Source organism: Cervus elaphus, chromosome 3 (genome assembly GCF_910594005.1).
Source record: "Cervus elaphus chromosome 3, mCerEla1.1, whole genome shotgun sequence".
Taxonomy (NCBI): Eukaryota; Metazoa; Chordata; class Mammalia; order Artiodactyla; family Cervidae; genus Cervus; species Cervus elaphus.
In genome coordinates this window covers 45,868,316-45,885,982 of record NC_057817.1, presented here as the reverse complement: position 1 = coordinate 45,885,982, position 17,667 = coordinate 45,868,316, and the positions used below count along the sequence as shown (strand labels likewise).

At 37.7% G+C, this 17,667-nt stretch overlaps 1 protein-coding gene across 1 annotated transcript in view; it reads left to right on the top strand.

Moving 5' to 3' along the window:
* HELB (DNA helicase B) overlaps window positions 1-17,667 on the top strand; it is a 44,194-nt gene that overhangs the window by 8,143 nt on the left and 18,384 nt on the right. Inside the window, 7 exon segments of the mRNA XM_043887861.1 lie at window positions 1,963-2,140; window positions 3,516-3,657; window positions 6,197-6,351; window positions 13,652-13,733; window positions 14,249-14,308; window positions 15,638-15,866; window positions 16,688-16,831. Of these exon segments, the coding sequence (XP_043743796.1) occupies window positions 1,963-2,140; window positions 3,516-3,657; window positions 6,197-6,351; window positions 13,652-13,733; window positions 14,249-14,308; window positions 15,638-15,866; window positions 16,688-16,831 (990 nt within the window).

Below are 17,667 nucleotides of genomic sequence, written 5' to 3'. Positions count from 1 at the left end.
TGGGACTGGTTACAAACATGTCAGAGTCCGCATTTTGTGGAATAAAAGCTCCATGAAAGTGAAAACTTGGGTCATCTGGTTTAGCGCTTTATCTCTGCTCTCAACAGTGCCTGGCAAATAGTGGTTGCATAATAAGCATTCCAAATGAATTAAGATGCTTGAAAAAAAATAGCTGTGGCTGTAGTTGAGAGTTATGAAGTTTCAAAGTTATAAAGAGTTGGAGAGTTTCCTTTAGCCCTGACCTGCCATTTTATAGATCAAGGAACTTAGTCCTTGGAAGATTTCTGAAGGAAAAAATAATTGCAGTCTAATGGACGATGAAGCTCAGGTAAGAAGAATGTTTTATTTAAGGGAAAGGCCTTCCCAGAGGCATTGAGGTGAATCATCAAGTAGGTGTATAGATTTTGAGGGGACTTTGTTGAATGAAATGAAGTGTGTATTGTAAAATAATGGAAATTGCACTTGGTTTTAGACTGGGAACTTGAGCTTTAAAGTTTGTGTTTTCCCATTTCATAAAGTCCTTGACAAAGGAGTGAAGTGGGAAAATGATGTTATCTGCATTTTACAGAAGAGCCAGTAGAAATTTGAGGGTGTTAAACAGGTGGTCCCAAACTTAACCAAGGGCAGAGCTCGCCCTGGGATTCACATCTGTAACCTCCCAGCTTGCTACTCTTTCCACTGTGCCATGATTCCCTTATTTACTACAGACTTTGTACACCTAACAAACAAGCCTGGACTTGATTACTGGGGAGTCATTTAGGTTCCCACGCAAAAGAGTGAAATGAAGAAAGCAGTTCTGAGGAAGGCTACCTAGAATCATGGGATTCCCTGCTGGCTCAGATAGTAAAGAATCCACCTGCAATGCAGGAGACCCGGTTTTGATCCCTGGGTCAAGAAGATCCCTTCGTAGACCCACACACCATCTCAGAAATTACTTCTGCGTTACGTTTATCACATGAGTGAGCATAGTGCTAGAGAAGTTCAATGTAGCTCATTGGTGGGAGAATCTTCTGATACAGTTTATGGTTTTCTCCATTTCGCCTTCACGTCTGGTTAGTCTGAAGGACTGAATTGGAAGTGGAGAGGCCAGAGAAGGATCATTACTGAATTTCATCTTATGTTCCAACTCTGATCAATTAGTAGTATCTTAATATTGGATTGGACTGCTGGGAGGACATTTCCGAAGCTATGTTTAGGCTCAGGAGAGCCCTGAGGTGGTGGTTATATCATTTATTTATCATTCTTGGGCTAGGGATACCAGCAGATAATGCAAAAAATTTTTTAGTGACAATGAGCATACACACACACACACACACACACACACATTGCACATATATATATAAACAACATAGAAACATTTTTTGAATGATAGACACCAAAATATTTAATATTCTCTGTAAATTTTTTTAATAGTAAATATTACCTCTGTAATAGGGTTTTTTTTTTAGTTGTCTTGTTGGTTTTAGTGGTGATAGTTTTTCAGTGTTGGGAAAGTACTTGAAGAAAAAATAATATTTTTATAGTTAGTTCAGGCAGGCAGCCTTTTATTTCCAGAATGGAGTGTTCTAGTTGGGAGGAGAGTGAGGCTTAAGTGGGCTATTTCAGAAGGCCAAGAGAGGGTTTAATTGTGGTTGGAAAGAACAGGGAGCTCACTCTGGCCAAGAGTGGTAAGAAAACAGTTGGGATTCTGGTGGTGGAAGAGTGCTGTTTGTTGAATTAAACACACTAAGTACTCACTAGGAAGCAATTTTTTAAACTATTTCCTCTATCTTTCCATTCTGTAACTTTTGTGTTCTTTATTTCTTTCATCTTTCCCCCCATGTTATTGTACCTATATCCTCCCCATCCCTTTCCCTTTTAAGAGTTTTATTTTAAAAGAACATGTTGTTAAAAATTTTTGATTTTTTTTTTTTTTGGTGAATTTTTTAACCTGAATTTAGAAATGTCATACTTTGCTTGTAGGTCAATTATAGTTTCTATTTATGGAAGAAAAAAATAAAGACCAAGGACAGGCCATGGAAATTTTCTTCCGTTAGAGTTCTGGTTGTGGATGAAGGGAGTTTGGTATCTGTATCAATCTTCAAGTCGGTTTTAAATTTATTGTGTGAGCACTCCAAACTTTCTAAACTTATTATCCTTGGTAAGTTAAAATACTGTTGGAATCCTAATTGTTTGGTTCAAATCATTGTGGTTAGCAGGTTGTTTTGGGGTTTTCCAGGTGTTTCATTGGTAAAGAATCCACCTGCCAATACAGGAGACTCACCAGAGACATGGGTTCAATCGCTAGGTCGGGAAGATCCCCCGGAGAAGGAAATGGCAACCCACTCCAGTATTCTTGCCTGGAAAATCCCATAGACAGAGGAGTCTGGCAGGCTACAGTCCATAGGATTGCAGAGTCAGACACGACTGAGCATGCACACACATACACAGTATTGTTTATACCATTTCAGTGTTTTAATATCCAGATCCTACAGGCGAGAAGGCGTTTCTCAGAGCCCACACTAAAGGCTGTCTGAGTTCGGTTTGACCACCTCTATCAGCTCAGTGGCTTTTTGTTTTGGTTAATTATTAGCAAGCTAGGTTGTGAATGAAATAAGAGTTGTGAGGGGTTACGGTAATTACCTAAATGATGACTATTAAAATAGTAAAATTGTCACAGACTCAGAGTAAATCAGGGTGTAGATCATTTGGAAATAATAAAAAGTCTGAATGATAGACCCCTTAAAAGTAATTTTTATGATTTTAAGCTAATAGTGCAAAAGAGACCTCACTAGCGTAAGTCCTTTCCAATTTTGGTGAGATTTAGTTAGATTCTATTGGATAGTACCGGCATATAGACTATATATGATTTAGTGGAGGAGAAAATAAAATTGCAATGAGAGAATCAATATATTAGGTATTTGAGGATATTGTATAAGCAGTTGATTCTATTAATAGTTAAAGCATTCTCTCAGTTTCCGAGAAAATAGTTTCTCTTTTCTCTAGGGTTTGCTTGTTTGTTTAAAGTAAAAAGATGTGTAATAGAGCAGAACATTATCATTACCTTACTGAAATTTATCTATTATCAAATGCAGTGGATTTATTTCACACTTTTATGTTAATTTTATTTATTTGAGGCCATAGATTTTTCCATGTTTAGTAAGACATTGGGCAAGATTGAATAAATGACTAAATTATAGATACCTAAGATCTGTTTTTTTCTTTACATGGTGGTGAAAATATATGCCCCAACACATATCTGTAAACATACCAAAGAAGTTCAATTCACATTTTACTTTACAGTGTTATCACTGTTTTTATACTTTATATTCTTTAATTGGAATGGCTTATGTTGTTGAATATTTTTGAAGACTTAATGTTCTTAAGTAATTTTAAGCAAAGTTTTTTTTTCTTTTCTTCTCAGAGTAAGTCTTTATAATTATAGCATTTATCAGTAGCGAGAAATGAAAGTAATTTCTAAATTTCAAAATCCTAGTTACTTAAAACCTACTGTATCTACTTTTTCCCCTTTTCAGGTGATGTTAGACAGTTACCTAGCATTGAACCTGGTAACTTGCTGAAAGATCTTTTTGAAACTCTTAAATCAAGAAATTGTGCTATTGAACTAAAGACAAACCATAGAGCAGAATCTGAACTAATTGTGGACAATGCTACAAGGTATATTATGACTAAAATTCTGCGTTTTCTTTCTGTTGTATTGAAAATAAAGGAAAAATACAAGCTTTTGAATTAAGGTGATTCAGTGCAGTGTGTTTACTATACTCTTTTAGCAAAACTTTTCTATCCTTCAGTATATGTATATCTTTTGTACCACAGTTAGAAAAGCAAAATTAATATTTTTCATTATTGGCCCAACATAAATTGTTGAAATTTAAGAATAAATATGTTTTCTTAATTTTAAAGGTATATTTGTGAAATAAAATTGCATCAAGCTTAGACACCAGAATAAACCCAAGGGGAACAGAGAATTGGAAATGAGTTCATTAGAGTTCAAGGGCAAACTGGGGAATACATTTCCTGTAATTTTTATAAGGGGAGAACCCAAAGCATAAAAAGATGTTTTACTCCTCGATGAATCCTGGTGATACCTGTGGCATATTACTTTAAGAGTAGGAAAGAATCCTTCTGTTCCCGTAATCTTTGTGTAAGCCTTTAGCGTAATCCTCTGTAATAGATGTGATGGGACTACAGAATATTAAGAAACTGTTTATTCTGTGGGCCACAATTTATCTTTGTTTCCGACTCTTACAAGGTGCTATTTTTTTCTTTGTTGGTTGTTTTTTTTTTTCAGGTTTCATTTCCTTTTATTGGCTGTAGTGCATCCTTTATTTCTGTATCTGCATGGAATTATTTTTGGTTCTACTTTATCACTAGCCATTGCTTAGGGAATTCTTGGGATCATGGGGCAATCAACTGAGTGGCAGAGGATTATAGTTGATTGGTGTAAAAATACAGCCTGGGTCCTGAACTATTGCTATGATCATGAATTTAGCATGAAACTTCATTGTCTTAGGTCTTCTTTGCACATTTTTTGTACCTCTGTCCTGCCATTGGACCTGGATGTATCCATGTGGGGCTTAGGATCTGGAACTAGATTTTTTACTGTACTTGAGGACCAAAAATGACTTACTAATTAATGTAGAATTGAATTGGAAGGTAGATTTTGCTCAAAGAAGTACTTTTTTTTAAAGAGTACTTTCTTTATGATGATTTGTTTTCTGTCAGAAGAGTTTCTATTTCTTTAATGATAGATGAAAAACTTGATAGCTTATATGGAGGTCTTTGCAGTAGCTATCTGGTTCAGATATTCAGCAGGACAGGATATTACATTAGACTACAAGATGCTGTTTTTGTTGTCTAAACATTTTCTTGCTTGGATGTCAGCAAAAACTATCTCCCTGTCCCTGTCTACCCTGGAGAGAATAGAGAGGTAGGGAAAGAATGGATAGGAACAGTGTAGATGATGTAGTTTCATATTGAGACATTATGAAAAATAATGTAGTTGATATGTAATATTCTTTACCTATAGCTCTTCTGCCCCTACATAAAGGCAGCCTCGGTTTTGGAATATTGGTAGATGATTGGTCATTTTAAAGTCTAGAAATCTTGGAAGATGTCTTAGAACTCAATTTTCTCTGAAACTTAGGAATTCCTTTTAGTAACTTTTTCAGTATCTTTTGGGCTTTGCTCCTTTCATCATTGCTTCTTGGTCATCATCACCAAGTGGTTAATGATAGATGAGTCCTCGTGATACCATAAACAGAGACAGAAGTGTTACATGTCCTGGGTCAGAAGCAGAACAGGAAGTCCATGGTGATTCTCAGCACCCCAAATTAAATCTGGGACAGTTCAGCAGGGCTGGTCATCTCCTCTCTGCTTTCTTCTCTTTCCACCATTTTGGGAAGGGTTGAAGATGATGCACAATAGGGAACTGTACCTTTGATAGCTAGGCTGCTGTTGGTCTTTACAGGGAGTCAGTTTTCTAACAAATAGCCAAGGAGGGACTCTAGTATGACAATGCCACTGGCCCTTACTATGTTTTCTGTTATGGCTTGCTAATCTTGGGGTGTACAAGAATAAAAAATGAGTGAGGAGGGAACAGAAGCAAAGAGAAGATGTGGATACTTGGTTCAGTTGAGAAGATGAGCCCATAGATATGATATATAACAGAAGAAAGGGGAAAAGAAAGAGTGTGATGTACATGTATGTAAAAGCCCCCAAAGAGTCTAAATTAATTTAAGTAGAAATGTGGAGCCCAGTGGGTCCAAATTTCCGTCCTAGCTCTTCTTTCTACCTCTGTGATCTTGGACATCCCCACTGTAGTCAGCTAAGCATCATGTTGCTTTATCTATGAAATGAGGATAATACCTACCTTGTGTGGTTCTTTTGTGGTTTGGAGAAAAGTAGATCAAGTTCTCAGAATGTTGCTTGGTAAATTTTTTCTAATACTTTATTTTTTTTTTCTAATACTTTAAATATGCTAGGAGTAGGGGACTGATGGATAAATGTAGCATTGTGGTCTTGCTAAGTCTGTTTTGAAACTCATTTGCTATTTATAATGCATGTATAGGTGGCCTTTTCACCCTGTTTATGACCTATTCACAGGTATTATTGTAATGACATTATCTCTGCTCGTATGTGAAAACACATTTTTGGATACTAATGTTCTTGGTGTATTATCTTATCTTTATTTAAGAATCTCAAGATGCCAGTTTCCAACATTTGATGCAGAGGTGAATATCTCTGATAATCTGACATTCCCTGTCTCAATACAAGATAAATCATTTATTTTTGTCAGACTCCCAGAAGAAGATGCCAGTTCTCAGTCCTCAAAAAGCAATCATCAGTTTTGTAAGTGTTAACTTTTATGTTATACAGGGTTAAATATTTCGGTTTTATAATTGAGTTATTAAATACTTATAATTTTATTTGACAGTAATATAAATATTGCTAGTAAAACATTAGGCACTGAAAATAGATTTATTTAATGTAATAATTTAATAAATTTATTAATCATCAGAAGCAGATTACTTTTGAATTTTGTAAAGAAGTAAGCTCATGCATAAAGGACTTAGTAAATATTTGTTGAGTAAATAAGTGATGTAGATGATTAGTTTGCTGTGCGGTGCTCAGTCACGTCTGACTCTTTGTGACCCCATGGCCTGTTGCCTGCCAGGCTTCCTCTGCCCATGGGATTCTCTAGGCAAGAATACTGGAGTGGGTTGCCGTTTCCTCCTCCAGGGGATCTTCCTGACCCAGGGCTGAAGATGATTGGTTTACAGTAAAGCAAAAGCTCCAGTAATCCCAAGTTTATTCTTAATGAATGAAGCTTTTTTTTTTTTTTACAGCAGTTGGAAACATTTGTTGTTTTTAGGACATTTGTGAAACAAAAGTAATGGCTGTCAAACTGTTGCTAAGCTGAGTTCCTAACAGTTCTGTTTCTAATAAAATGGACAAACATTACTTCTAATTAGGAGTATTAGGATAACAGGGTGATAAGATTGAGAAAATGCGTGGGACAAGGGACTCTTCTCCCTGTGTGTATGACTCGTGTCTGATCACTCCACCACTGATAAAATGGGGGTAATAGTGACAGTGTGGAACAGTTGTGAAGGTTGAGGACATTTGTCAGTTTTGAGGAGCTATGTAAATGTTATTTTTTTTGTAAATCAGTTCAGTCACTTAGTTGTGTCTGACCCTTTGCGACCCCATGGACTGCACCGCGCCAGGCCTCCCTGTCCATCACCAACTCCCGGAGTTTACTCAAACTCATGTCTATTGAGTCGGTGATGCCATCCAACCATCTCATCCTCTGTCATCCCCTTCTCCCCCTGCCTTCAATCTTTCCCAGCATCAGGGTCTTTTCCAGGGAGTTAGTTCTTTGCATCAGGTGGCCAAAGTATTGAAATTTCAGCTTCAACATCAGTCCTTCCAATGAACATTCAGGACTCATTTCCTTTAGGATGGACTGGTTGCATCTCCTTGCAGTCCAAGAGACTCTCAAGAGTCTTCTCCAACACCACAGTTCAAAAGCATCAATTCTTTGGCACTCAGCTTTCATTATAGTCCAACTCTCATATCTATACATGACCACTGGAAAAACCATAGCCTTGACTAGATGGACCTTTGTTGGCAAAGTAATGTCTCTGCTTTTTAATATGCTATCTAGGTTGGTCATAACTTTTCTTCCAAGGAGCAAGCATCTTTTAATTTCATGGCTGCAGTCACCATCTGCAGTGATTTTGGAGCCCTGCAAAATCAAGTCTGGTTGGATCTCCTTGCAATCCAAGGGACTCTCAAGAGTTTTCTCCAACACCACAGTTCAAAAGCATCAGTTCTTTGGTGCTCAGCTTTCTTTATAGTCCAACTCTCACATCCATATATGACTACTGGAAAAACCGTAGCTTTGACTAGATGGACCTTTGTTGGCAAAGTGATGTTATTTTTTTGTAAATAATAGATATTAAATTATTACTCCAAATGAATTTATTTAAATAGATTATACCTTTGGATATTTATATTATAAACTTGCTTAGCAAGCTTTTAAAAATAGTGTAGTAGTTTACTCAAAATTGAATTGGGTTATTATTGAGGATTTATTGTAGTTGCCACAGTTCTTCAAATTATGTGCTTCTTAGCAGCTTTCACTCAGCATGTGACATTAATTGACATCCAACTTCATCTGTAAGCCTTTCCTCCCTGTGTGTCCCCATCTCAGTTCCCTTGGGTTAGTGTTCATTCACACGTTATGATATTCTTTTTTTAACTGAGATCATGTAATAATGGGATTCTATAAATGCTTTTGGTGGTGGTTTTTTTTTTTTTTAAATTATAGAAACCATGTACATTCCTTAGCAGAAGTCAAATGATACAGAAGCATTTGAAATAAAAATTAATATTTCCTTTAGTTATTCCCACTCGTCTTCTCCTGAGTCAACTCCCATAAAAGTTACATCCATAGAAAGATCTTGGTGCTTATCTTTATAAAACTTAATTATATCCATGTGTACGTGCTAAGTCACTTCAGTCGTGTCGGACTCTGTGCAAACCTGTGGACTGTAGCCTGCCAGGCTGCCCTGCCCGTGGGGTTCTCCTGGCAAGAATAGTGGAGTGGGTTGCCGTGCATACACAGACATGTATTAGTTTTACATAAATTAGATTATAAGCCATGCATTGTTTTTTGGCTTGTTTTTTATTCCACATGTTGTGAATAATTTATAGATAATGTTTATCGTCACCATAGCTTAGTTCATAGTAGATATTAGTACAATTGAAGAAAATGAGACAGCTATGGTTAAGAAACTTTCTTTCTCTGCTATTCCATTTAGATCTACCTGAAATAAGTTTTATTTCTGGCACCCATTCTTTTCATTAATGAGAATGTACTTAAAAAATAAAGTTGTTTCAGAATGGTAGCAGAGCTTAGCTGATGCTGTTTCTCTATCTTAATTATAAACTTAAGCTGGAAAACGAGTCTCTTCTTTAAGAGAATTGAATAAATACTCCTTAGGCATATAGTATTTTTTCATGAATAATTAAATATTATTACCTAATACTTAAGAAATAAGTATTTCTTAATAAATTACCCAGTTATTCCCATTATTGCAGGATACAAAGCCCTGAGACAGGCTGGAATTCCAGTGATGCTAAAATGTGAGAAGAAATGCCTATCTCTGAATTAAGGAAATACAGTGTGTATATTGATCGGGGAGATGTAGGGAGAGCGAACAGAGCAGGGAGCAGAATAGCATGATCCTGTACGTGTGAAAGAAAACAGGGTTCTGGGAGACCTTTGCAAGCAGGGCTTGGCTGGAGGTAAGCTGAGTGTTGGCCATGTTTTACTGATAACCCTTCCTTCATCTGAAAAATGAAGGGCTCCATGAGCAACTAATTCTGTCTTCCTAGAGGAAGGCTTACAAGTACTGGGCTTTTTCATTCCCTTTTGATTTATCTATGAGGGAAAGACCTAAAAGCCTAAAAGTTTTTTCCCCAATTTTTATATCTTCTCTCTTTCCTGAGAAATGTTCCCTGATTTATAACATTGCTAAGAGAGATGAGAGGAAGCCAGCTTCTCAGGCAGTGAGGAAGGACAAGTTGTAAGTGGACATTATCACCATCAGTGATTTGAGGGCTAAAAGAGGGAAGCTGGCCACCCTACCCTGTTGGAAGACTTCTTTTACTTCCAAGGGCCTCAGTTTCCCTTTCGTAGCAAGGGTGTAATCAGTGGTGAGAGTTAAACTATTTAATAGCTGTTTAGAGTCTGGTCACTATTGGAATAGATGTTCTTCCTGTGTCAGGGTTAACCTATTACTTGTTGAATCATGGGGAGATCTGGGGATTCTGGAGGAGGGAAAGACATGGTTGGGATGCGAGGGAGGACTTTGTGGTGTTTGGGGAGTAGCTGTTTTCTAGTCATTATAGAAATATCTCCCTATTTTATACTGGTCGGTATCAGCTAAATGTCAGCTCTGGATATAATAATACGTGCATTATATGCATATTGTGATGATTAAATTAAAGATGAAATCACAATTGCAAAGCATATAGATTCTCAAACTATAACTAATGACCACTAGTGCCACCAGAGCTTAAAACAGAAGTCGCACATCAGTGATTCTGTTACATGTTTTGGCCTCTTGCTCATACTTTAAATTCAGCATTTACAAACCATCGATAAATATGCAGTGATGATACTACAGATTAGGAGCAGTCTGGGCTAGTGGTTGAGAGAGAATGTCTGGAACCCTTGCCTTCATTCTGTTTTCTTTTGTTCTGGCTGATGAAGCAAATAAGGTTGATGCTCCCATGGTGAACCTGTATCCCATTTGATGAGACCCCTTAGCAGGAATTCTGAACTAGTTTCCCCTCAGTCAGTCTCTCCCATCAGGAAGCTTCCATAAACCTGTTATCCTTATCCATCAGAGGGAAGACAGAATGAAAATCACAATCATAGAAAACTAATCAAACTGATCACATGGATCATAGTCCTGTCTAACTCACTGAAACTGTCAGCCATGCCATGTAGGGCAGCCCAAGACGGACAGGTCACGGTGGAGAGTTCTGACAAAAAGTGGGCCACTGGAGAAGGGAATGGCAAACCACTTCAGCATTCTTGCCTGGAGAACCCCATGAACAGTATGAAAAGGCAAAAAGATAGGAAACTGAAAGATGAACTCCCTAGGTCGGTAGGTGCCCAATATGCTACTAGAGATCAGTGGAGAACTAACTCCAGAAAGAATGAAGAGACGGAGCCAAAGCAAAAACAACACCCAGTTGTGGATGTGACTGGTGATGGAAGCAAGGTCCGATGCTGTAAAGAGCAATATTGCATAGGAATCTGGAATGTTAAGTCCATGAATGAAAGCAAATTGGAAGTGGTCAAACAGGAGATGGAAAGAGTGAACTAAAATGGACAGGAATGGGTGAATTTAACTCAGATGACCATTATATCTACTACTGTGTGCAAGAATCCCTTAGAAGAAATGGAGTAGCCCTCATAGTCAACAAAAGAATCTGAAATGTAGTACTTGGATGCAATCTCAAAAATGACAGAATGATCTTTGTTTGTTTCCAAGGCAAGCCATTCAATATCACAGTAATCCAAGTCTGTGCCCCAACCAGGAATGATTCTATGAAGACCTCCTAGAACTAACACTCAAAAAAGATGTCCTTTTCATTATAGGAGACTGGAATGCAAAAGTAGGAAGTCAAGAGATACCTGGAGTAACAGGCAAATTTGACCTTGGAGTACAAAATGAAGCAGGTCAAAGGCTGTTAGAGTTTTGCCAAGATAACGCTCTGGTCATAGAAAACACCATCTTCAAACAACACAAGAGAAGACTCTACACATGGACATCAGCAGATGGTCAATACTGAAATCAGATTCATTATATTTTTTGCAGCCAAAGATGGAGAAGCTCTATACAGTCAGCAAAAACAAGACTGGGAGCTGACTGGCTCAGATCATGAATTCCTTATTGCCAAATTCAGACTTAATTTGAAGAAAGGAGGGAAAAACCACTAGACCATTCAGGTATGACCTAAATCAAATCCCTTACAATTATACAGTGAAAGTGAGAACTAGAATCAAGGGATTAGATCTGATAGACAGAGTGCCTGAAGAACTACGGACAGAGGTTTGTGACATTGTATAGGAGGCAGTGATCAAGACCATCCCCAAGAAAAAAAAATGCCAAAAGGTAAAATGGTTGAGGGGGCCTTACAGATAGCTGAGCAAAGAAGAGAGGCAAAAAGCAAAGGAGAAAAAGGTATACCCATTTGAATGCAGAGTTCCAAAGAATTGCAAGGAGAGATAAGAAAGCCTTCCTCAGTGATCAGTGCAAAGAAATAGAGGAAAACAATAGAATGGGACAGACTGGAGATCTCTTCAAGAAAATTAAAGATACCAAGGGAACATTTCATGCAAAGATGGGCATAATAAAGGACAGAAATCGTATGGACCTAACAGAAGCAGAAGATATTAAGAAGAGGTGGCAAGAATACACAGAAGAACTATAAAAAAAGATCTTCATGACCCAGATAACCACGATGGTGTGATCACTCACCTAGAGACAGACATCTTGGAATGTGAAGTCAAGTGGGCCTTAGGAAGCATCACTACGAACAAAGCTAGTGGAGGCAATGGAATTCCAGTTGAGCTGTTTCAAATCCTAAAACATGATGCTGTGAAAGTGCTGCACTCAATAGACCAGCAAATTTGGAAAACTCAACAGTGGCCACAAGACTGAAAAAGGTCAGTTTTCATTCCAATCCCAAAGAAGGGCAGTGCCAAAAACTGTTCAAACTACTGCACTATTTCACTCATCTCACACACTAGCAAAGTAATGCTCAAAATTCTCCAAGCCAGGCTTCAATGGTACGTCAACCAGGAACTTCCAGATGTTCAAGCTGGATGTAGTAAAGGCAGAGGAACCAGAGATCAAATTGCCAACATCCGTTGGATCATCGAGAAAGCAGGAGAGTTCCAGAAAAACATCTACTTTGGCTTTATTGACTATGCCAAAGTCTTTGACTGTGTGGATCACAATAAACTGTGGAAAATTCTTAAAGAGGTGGGAATACCAAACCACCTGACCTGCCTCCTGAGAAATCTGTATGCAGGTCAAGAAGTAACAGTTAGTTAGAACTGGACATAGAACAAGACTGGTTCCAAACAGGAAAAGGAGTACGTCAAGGCTGTATATTGTCACCCTGCTTATTTAACTTATATGCTGAGTACATCATTCGAAATGCTGGGCTAGAGGAAGCACAAGCTGGAATCAAGATTGCCCGGAGAAATATCAATAACCTCAGATATGCAGATGACACCACCCTTATGGCAGAAAGTGAAGAAGAACTAAAGAGCCTCTTGATGAAAGTGAAAGAGGAGAGTGAAAAAGTTGTATTAAAACTCAACATTCAGAAAACTAAGATCATGGCATCCGGCCCCATCACTTCATGGCAAATAGATGGGGAAACAATGGAAACAGTGACAGATTTTATTTTCTTGGCCTCCAAAATCACTGCAGATGGTGATTGCAGTCATGAAATTCAAAGACGTTTGCTCCTTGGAAGAGAAGTTATGACCAACCTAGACAGCATATTAAAAAGCAGAGACGTTACTTTGCCAACAAAGGTCCATCTAGTCAAAGCTATGGTTTTTCCAATGTCATGTATGGGTGTGAGAGTTGGACTATAAAGAAAGCTGAGTGCTGAAGAATTGATGCTTTTGAACTGTGGTGTTGGAGAAGACTCTTGAGAGTCCCTTGGACTGCAAGGAGATGCAACCAGTCCATCCTAAAGGAAATGAGTCCTGAATGTTCATTGGAAGCACTGATGCTGAAGCTGAAACTCCAATACTTTGGCCAGCTGGTGGGAAAAACTGGCTCACTGGAAAAGACCCTGATGCTGGGAAAGATTGAAGGTGGGAGGAGAAGGGGACAACAGAGGATAAGATGGTTGGATTGCATTACTGACTCAATGGACATGAATTTGAGTAAGCTCTGGGAGTTGGTGATGGACAGGGAAGCCTGGTGTGCTGCAGTCCATGGGGTCACAGAGTCAGACACGACTCAGGGACTGAACTGACTGATTGAAACAGTGTTATAATTCAGTGCTTTTCTGTGTTAATATTTTTCTCTTGAACTACCAGATTTATATTCTGCAGTTAGTACTTTACTCAAAGAAAAGGACCTAGAAGACGTGAAGACATCACAATTTATTGCATTTAGAAGGTAAAGCATTTACAATATTGTATTGTTTTTAAAACTGCATCTTTTAAATTTCATACCTTATTAATCCAGATGCTATTGAAATGGGAGACTCTAGTAGTTCATCACTATGAATTCTCTCTTATTTTGAGGTATTTCTTTGGTAGACTCAGCAGAAGGCAGTTTTTAAAGAGGGCTGTTCATTCATACGTTCATTTATTTGTTGGTCACAGTGCACAATTTGTGGGATCTTAGTTCCCTGACTAGGGATAGAACCCAGGCCCATGGCAGTGAGCGTACTGAGTCCTAACCCCTGGACCACCAGGGAATTCTCTAAAGAGGGCTCTTTCTACCAAATATTATATTTGGAAATCTGAACGGAAGAAATGCTTGTATTTAAATCACAATTACTAAATACCTTTTCCTGAGGAAAGCTCTGGAAACTTTTGATAGAATCCCATATGTCATAATTGTTGGTAAAAGAAATCTACGCAAAAGAGATTCCGTTAAAGTGACCCTTGCGTTTTCCTGTGTTGCAGGCAGGACTGTGACGTGATCAACGCGTGCTGTTGCCAGCACTACACAGGACATCTAATCAGGTGAGGACAGTGCTTCCTGGATTCTCCGTCCTTTTGTTTGCTTATCATTGCAGTTTATCATTGACGGTTATCATTGTAGTTGCATATTTAAAAGTCTTTTTTCTCCATTGTGAAGTCAGATGATCTCTTCAATTAAGTATGAGATAGGTCCTTAGGAATTTTTGGCCATCAGCGTAATGAGAAAAATAAGGAGTAAAATTGTCCTTGCGGTTTCCTACCTCTAGCCTCTACACACTGAGCTTTGAGAATTTAGGGCGGTTTTTCAAATTAGATAAGAGTGGAATGTGTTCAAGAACCTTAGCAACAGGATGCCTGCAGAGAGACCCTTAGGTGAACATCTATCGGGGAAATGAGCGGATAGAAAAGCTGTGCTGTTCACACGTAGGACAGGCTAAATAACTTCTCTTGCATTTATCAATAGGGCTTCCCTTGTGGCTTAGTGGGTAAAGAATCCCCCTGCAATGCAGGAGGCCCCAGTTTGATTCCTGGGTCGGGAAGATCCCCTGGAGAAGGGAAAGGCTACCCACTCCAGTATTCTGGCCTTGAGAATTCCATGGATTGTATTAGTCCACGGGGTCACAAAGAGTTGGACATGACTGAGCGACTTTCACTTAATAATACCATTTATTAAGTGCAGAGAACCCAGAAATGTGTAAGTTACTAGAGGATCTACTTGTCTATTGAGTAAAGAGACAAAAAACATGATAGGTACCCCAACAAAGGGTTAAAAAAAAATTAAAAAGCACGTGATTGGGGCCATCGAGTCTGGGTCTCAGTCCTGAGCAGGTAATTTCACCTTCCCGTGTAAGCATACTTACATACTTACTCAGAATCTCCCTCATAACGTTGTAGTAAGGATGAAATGAAATAACATAAAGCATTTACCAATTTGCTGCTATTACTCTGATACAGTGTCATAATTATTATAATAGAAATATGTATAAATGTGTGAGACTTGAATTAGAGTAGTGATAACAGAGATAGGAGAGGAGAGGATGAATTTAAAAGGTAGAGTCAATAAGACTTTTGGTAACTTTTGGAATGTGAAGGGAAAGACAGATATCAGCCTTTATGCCAAAACTTCTAGCTTGAAAGAAGTCAGCTGGGAAATGTCATTGAGTTTGAGGTCCTGCAGTGAGTGTAGGTAATCAGATCACAACTCTGGGAGCCTGCTGATTTCTTGGTGACCTTTGGAGAACAAAGGTGATGTGAAGAGTCTGTGGAAATTATTTTGAGAATTGGATCAGATCTGAGTGGGAATCAGTGCATAAAGAATATGAAATTGAGGTTTTCCAAACTCTCATACTGTATTCTTATTTTCTATCCCAGAAACCACCAGAATAGACTTGAATTTGGAGTTGGTGATAAAATTTGTTGTACCAGGAATGCGTATCTCTCAGAGTTACTCCCTGAAAATACTTTGAACAGTCAACAAAGTAATGAATTAAACGCCAGTGGCGAAGACTTTAATGGTGGTACTCCTGGTTTTGCTAAAAATAAGCATGACTTTGAAAGTGGTACTCGACTCTGCAATGGAGAAATATTTTTTATAACAGCGGTAGGTGATAACAGAAAAATAGTACCTTTTTACCTATGAAGGATAGATTTGGTTTTCTTTTTATTTCCTGAGGATTGATTCAGAATATAATCATATGAGAGTTCACATTTTTCTTCCATAATTTTTTGTTAAGAATTTTTGGCTTTGTATCCACGAGGAATCTTGGTTTGTAGTTTTTCAGTGATATCTTTTCTGAGTTTATGAAGCCAACTAATGCTGGCCTCATAAAATTAGTTGGGAAATGTTCCTTTCTCTTAGATTTTCTGGGAGACTTTGTGAAGAAACAAATTTTTAGTAAGTTTGAAGTGCTCAAGTAACAAAACCAAGGGACAAGTGATACACTTATTATGTTTTACAAAGCAGCATTTCCTTGGTTGCTGCTTAAATATAGAAGCTATACAAGTGGTCTCCTTGAATTTGCCCTCATTGTATAAACACCTTTGTAAACTTAAAAGTTTATTCTTTAAAATTTGTAAAGAAAAGTGAACTCTTTGCCAAGAATATATGCAACTTATACAATCATTGCAAGAAGTAAAATGTATAGTCTTCAGAGTAAGAACAGCAACACAAACTGTTCTCCGAAGGGTCAAATTAAGGTTAAATTTCAATGATCAAAAACTTCCACTTATGTTTATTAAAGTATTTGGGTGTGTCTGTATTCAGTTGGTGCTCAAGCATAGATTTTAAGCTTTTTGAAATTCTTAACAATGATTCATGCTATTTTATTTATAAGGTGCTTGCATTTTATGTTCAATCCCAAATAGACCTTTGCAGAATACGTATTTGAAAACATAAAGAGCAGTTATTTGTTTTGGTGACAGGATAAAACTGATGTAACTTTTGGAAAGAGAAGATTTTTGACCATTAATAATATGGCTGGCCTGGAAGTAACTGTGGATTTTGGGAAACTAATGCAGTATTGCCACATAAAACATGCATGGGCAAGAACGATTCATACTTTTCAGGTAAGAGTGGACTTTTATAAAATGATTTAAATAGCTTTCCAAGATGGAGTACCTTGCATTATTTTCTTGCTAATTTTCGTTGCTTTTATTATTTTTTTAAATTAGTAAACAAAATACACAATAGCACAGAACCTACTGTACGGACACTAACGTTTTGCTCGTTCTGCTTCAGAGCTCTCTATACTTTCCAGATCTAAGACGCTGTAGTTAAAGCCTCATTTTGCAGGTCGTCTTCCTCTGTCTCCCAGGGGGAGGCATCAGGACTGGGAGGACTGAATTTCCCCCTTGCTCTACTTAGCTTGTCTTTATTTAAAATTTTGATACTTGGTTCATTGTGGATCTTTTTTGCTCTAAATTTTAACTTAAATTATTTTCTTAAGTCAAAGTATAGTTGATATACAATGTTTCAGGTGCACACCAAAGTGATTTAGTTATACATATAAATATATATGCATATATGTTTCCAAATTCTCTTCCATTATCGATTATTATAAGATATTGAATATATCTAATTCCATGTGCAATATAGTAGGTCTTTGTTGTTTAATTTATACACAGTAGTGTGTGTCTGTTCATTCCAAATACCTAATTTATCGCATCTCTCCCTCCCCTCCCCATTCCCTTTTGGTAACTGTATGTCTGTGAGACTGTTTCTGTTTTGCAAGTAAGTTTGTTTGTATCATTTATTAGATCCTACATATGTGATATCATACGATATTTATCTTTCTCTGTCTGACTTCGCTTAGTGATAATCTGTAGGTCCATCCATATTGCTGCAGATGACATTCTTTCTTTTTTTCGGCCATGTTGTGACTTGTGGGATCTTAGCCCCCTAA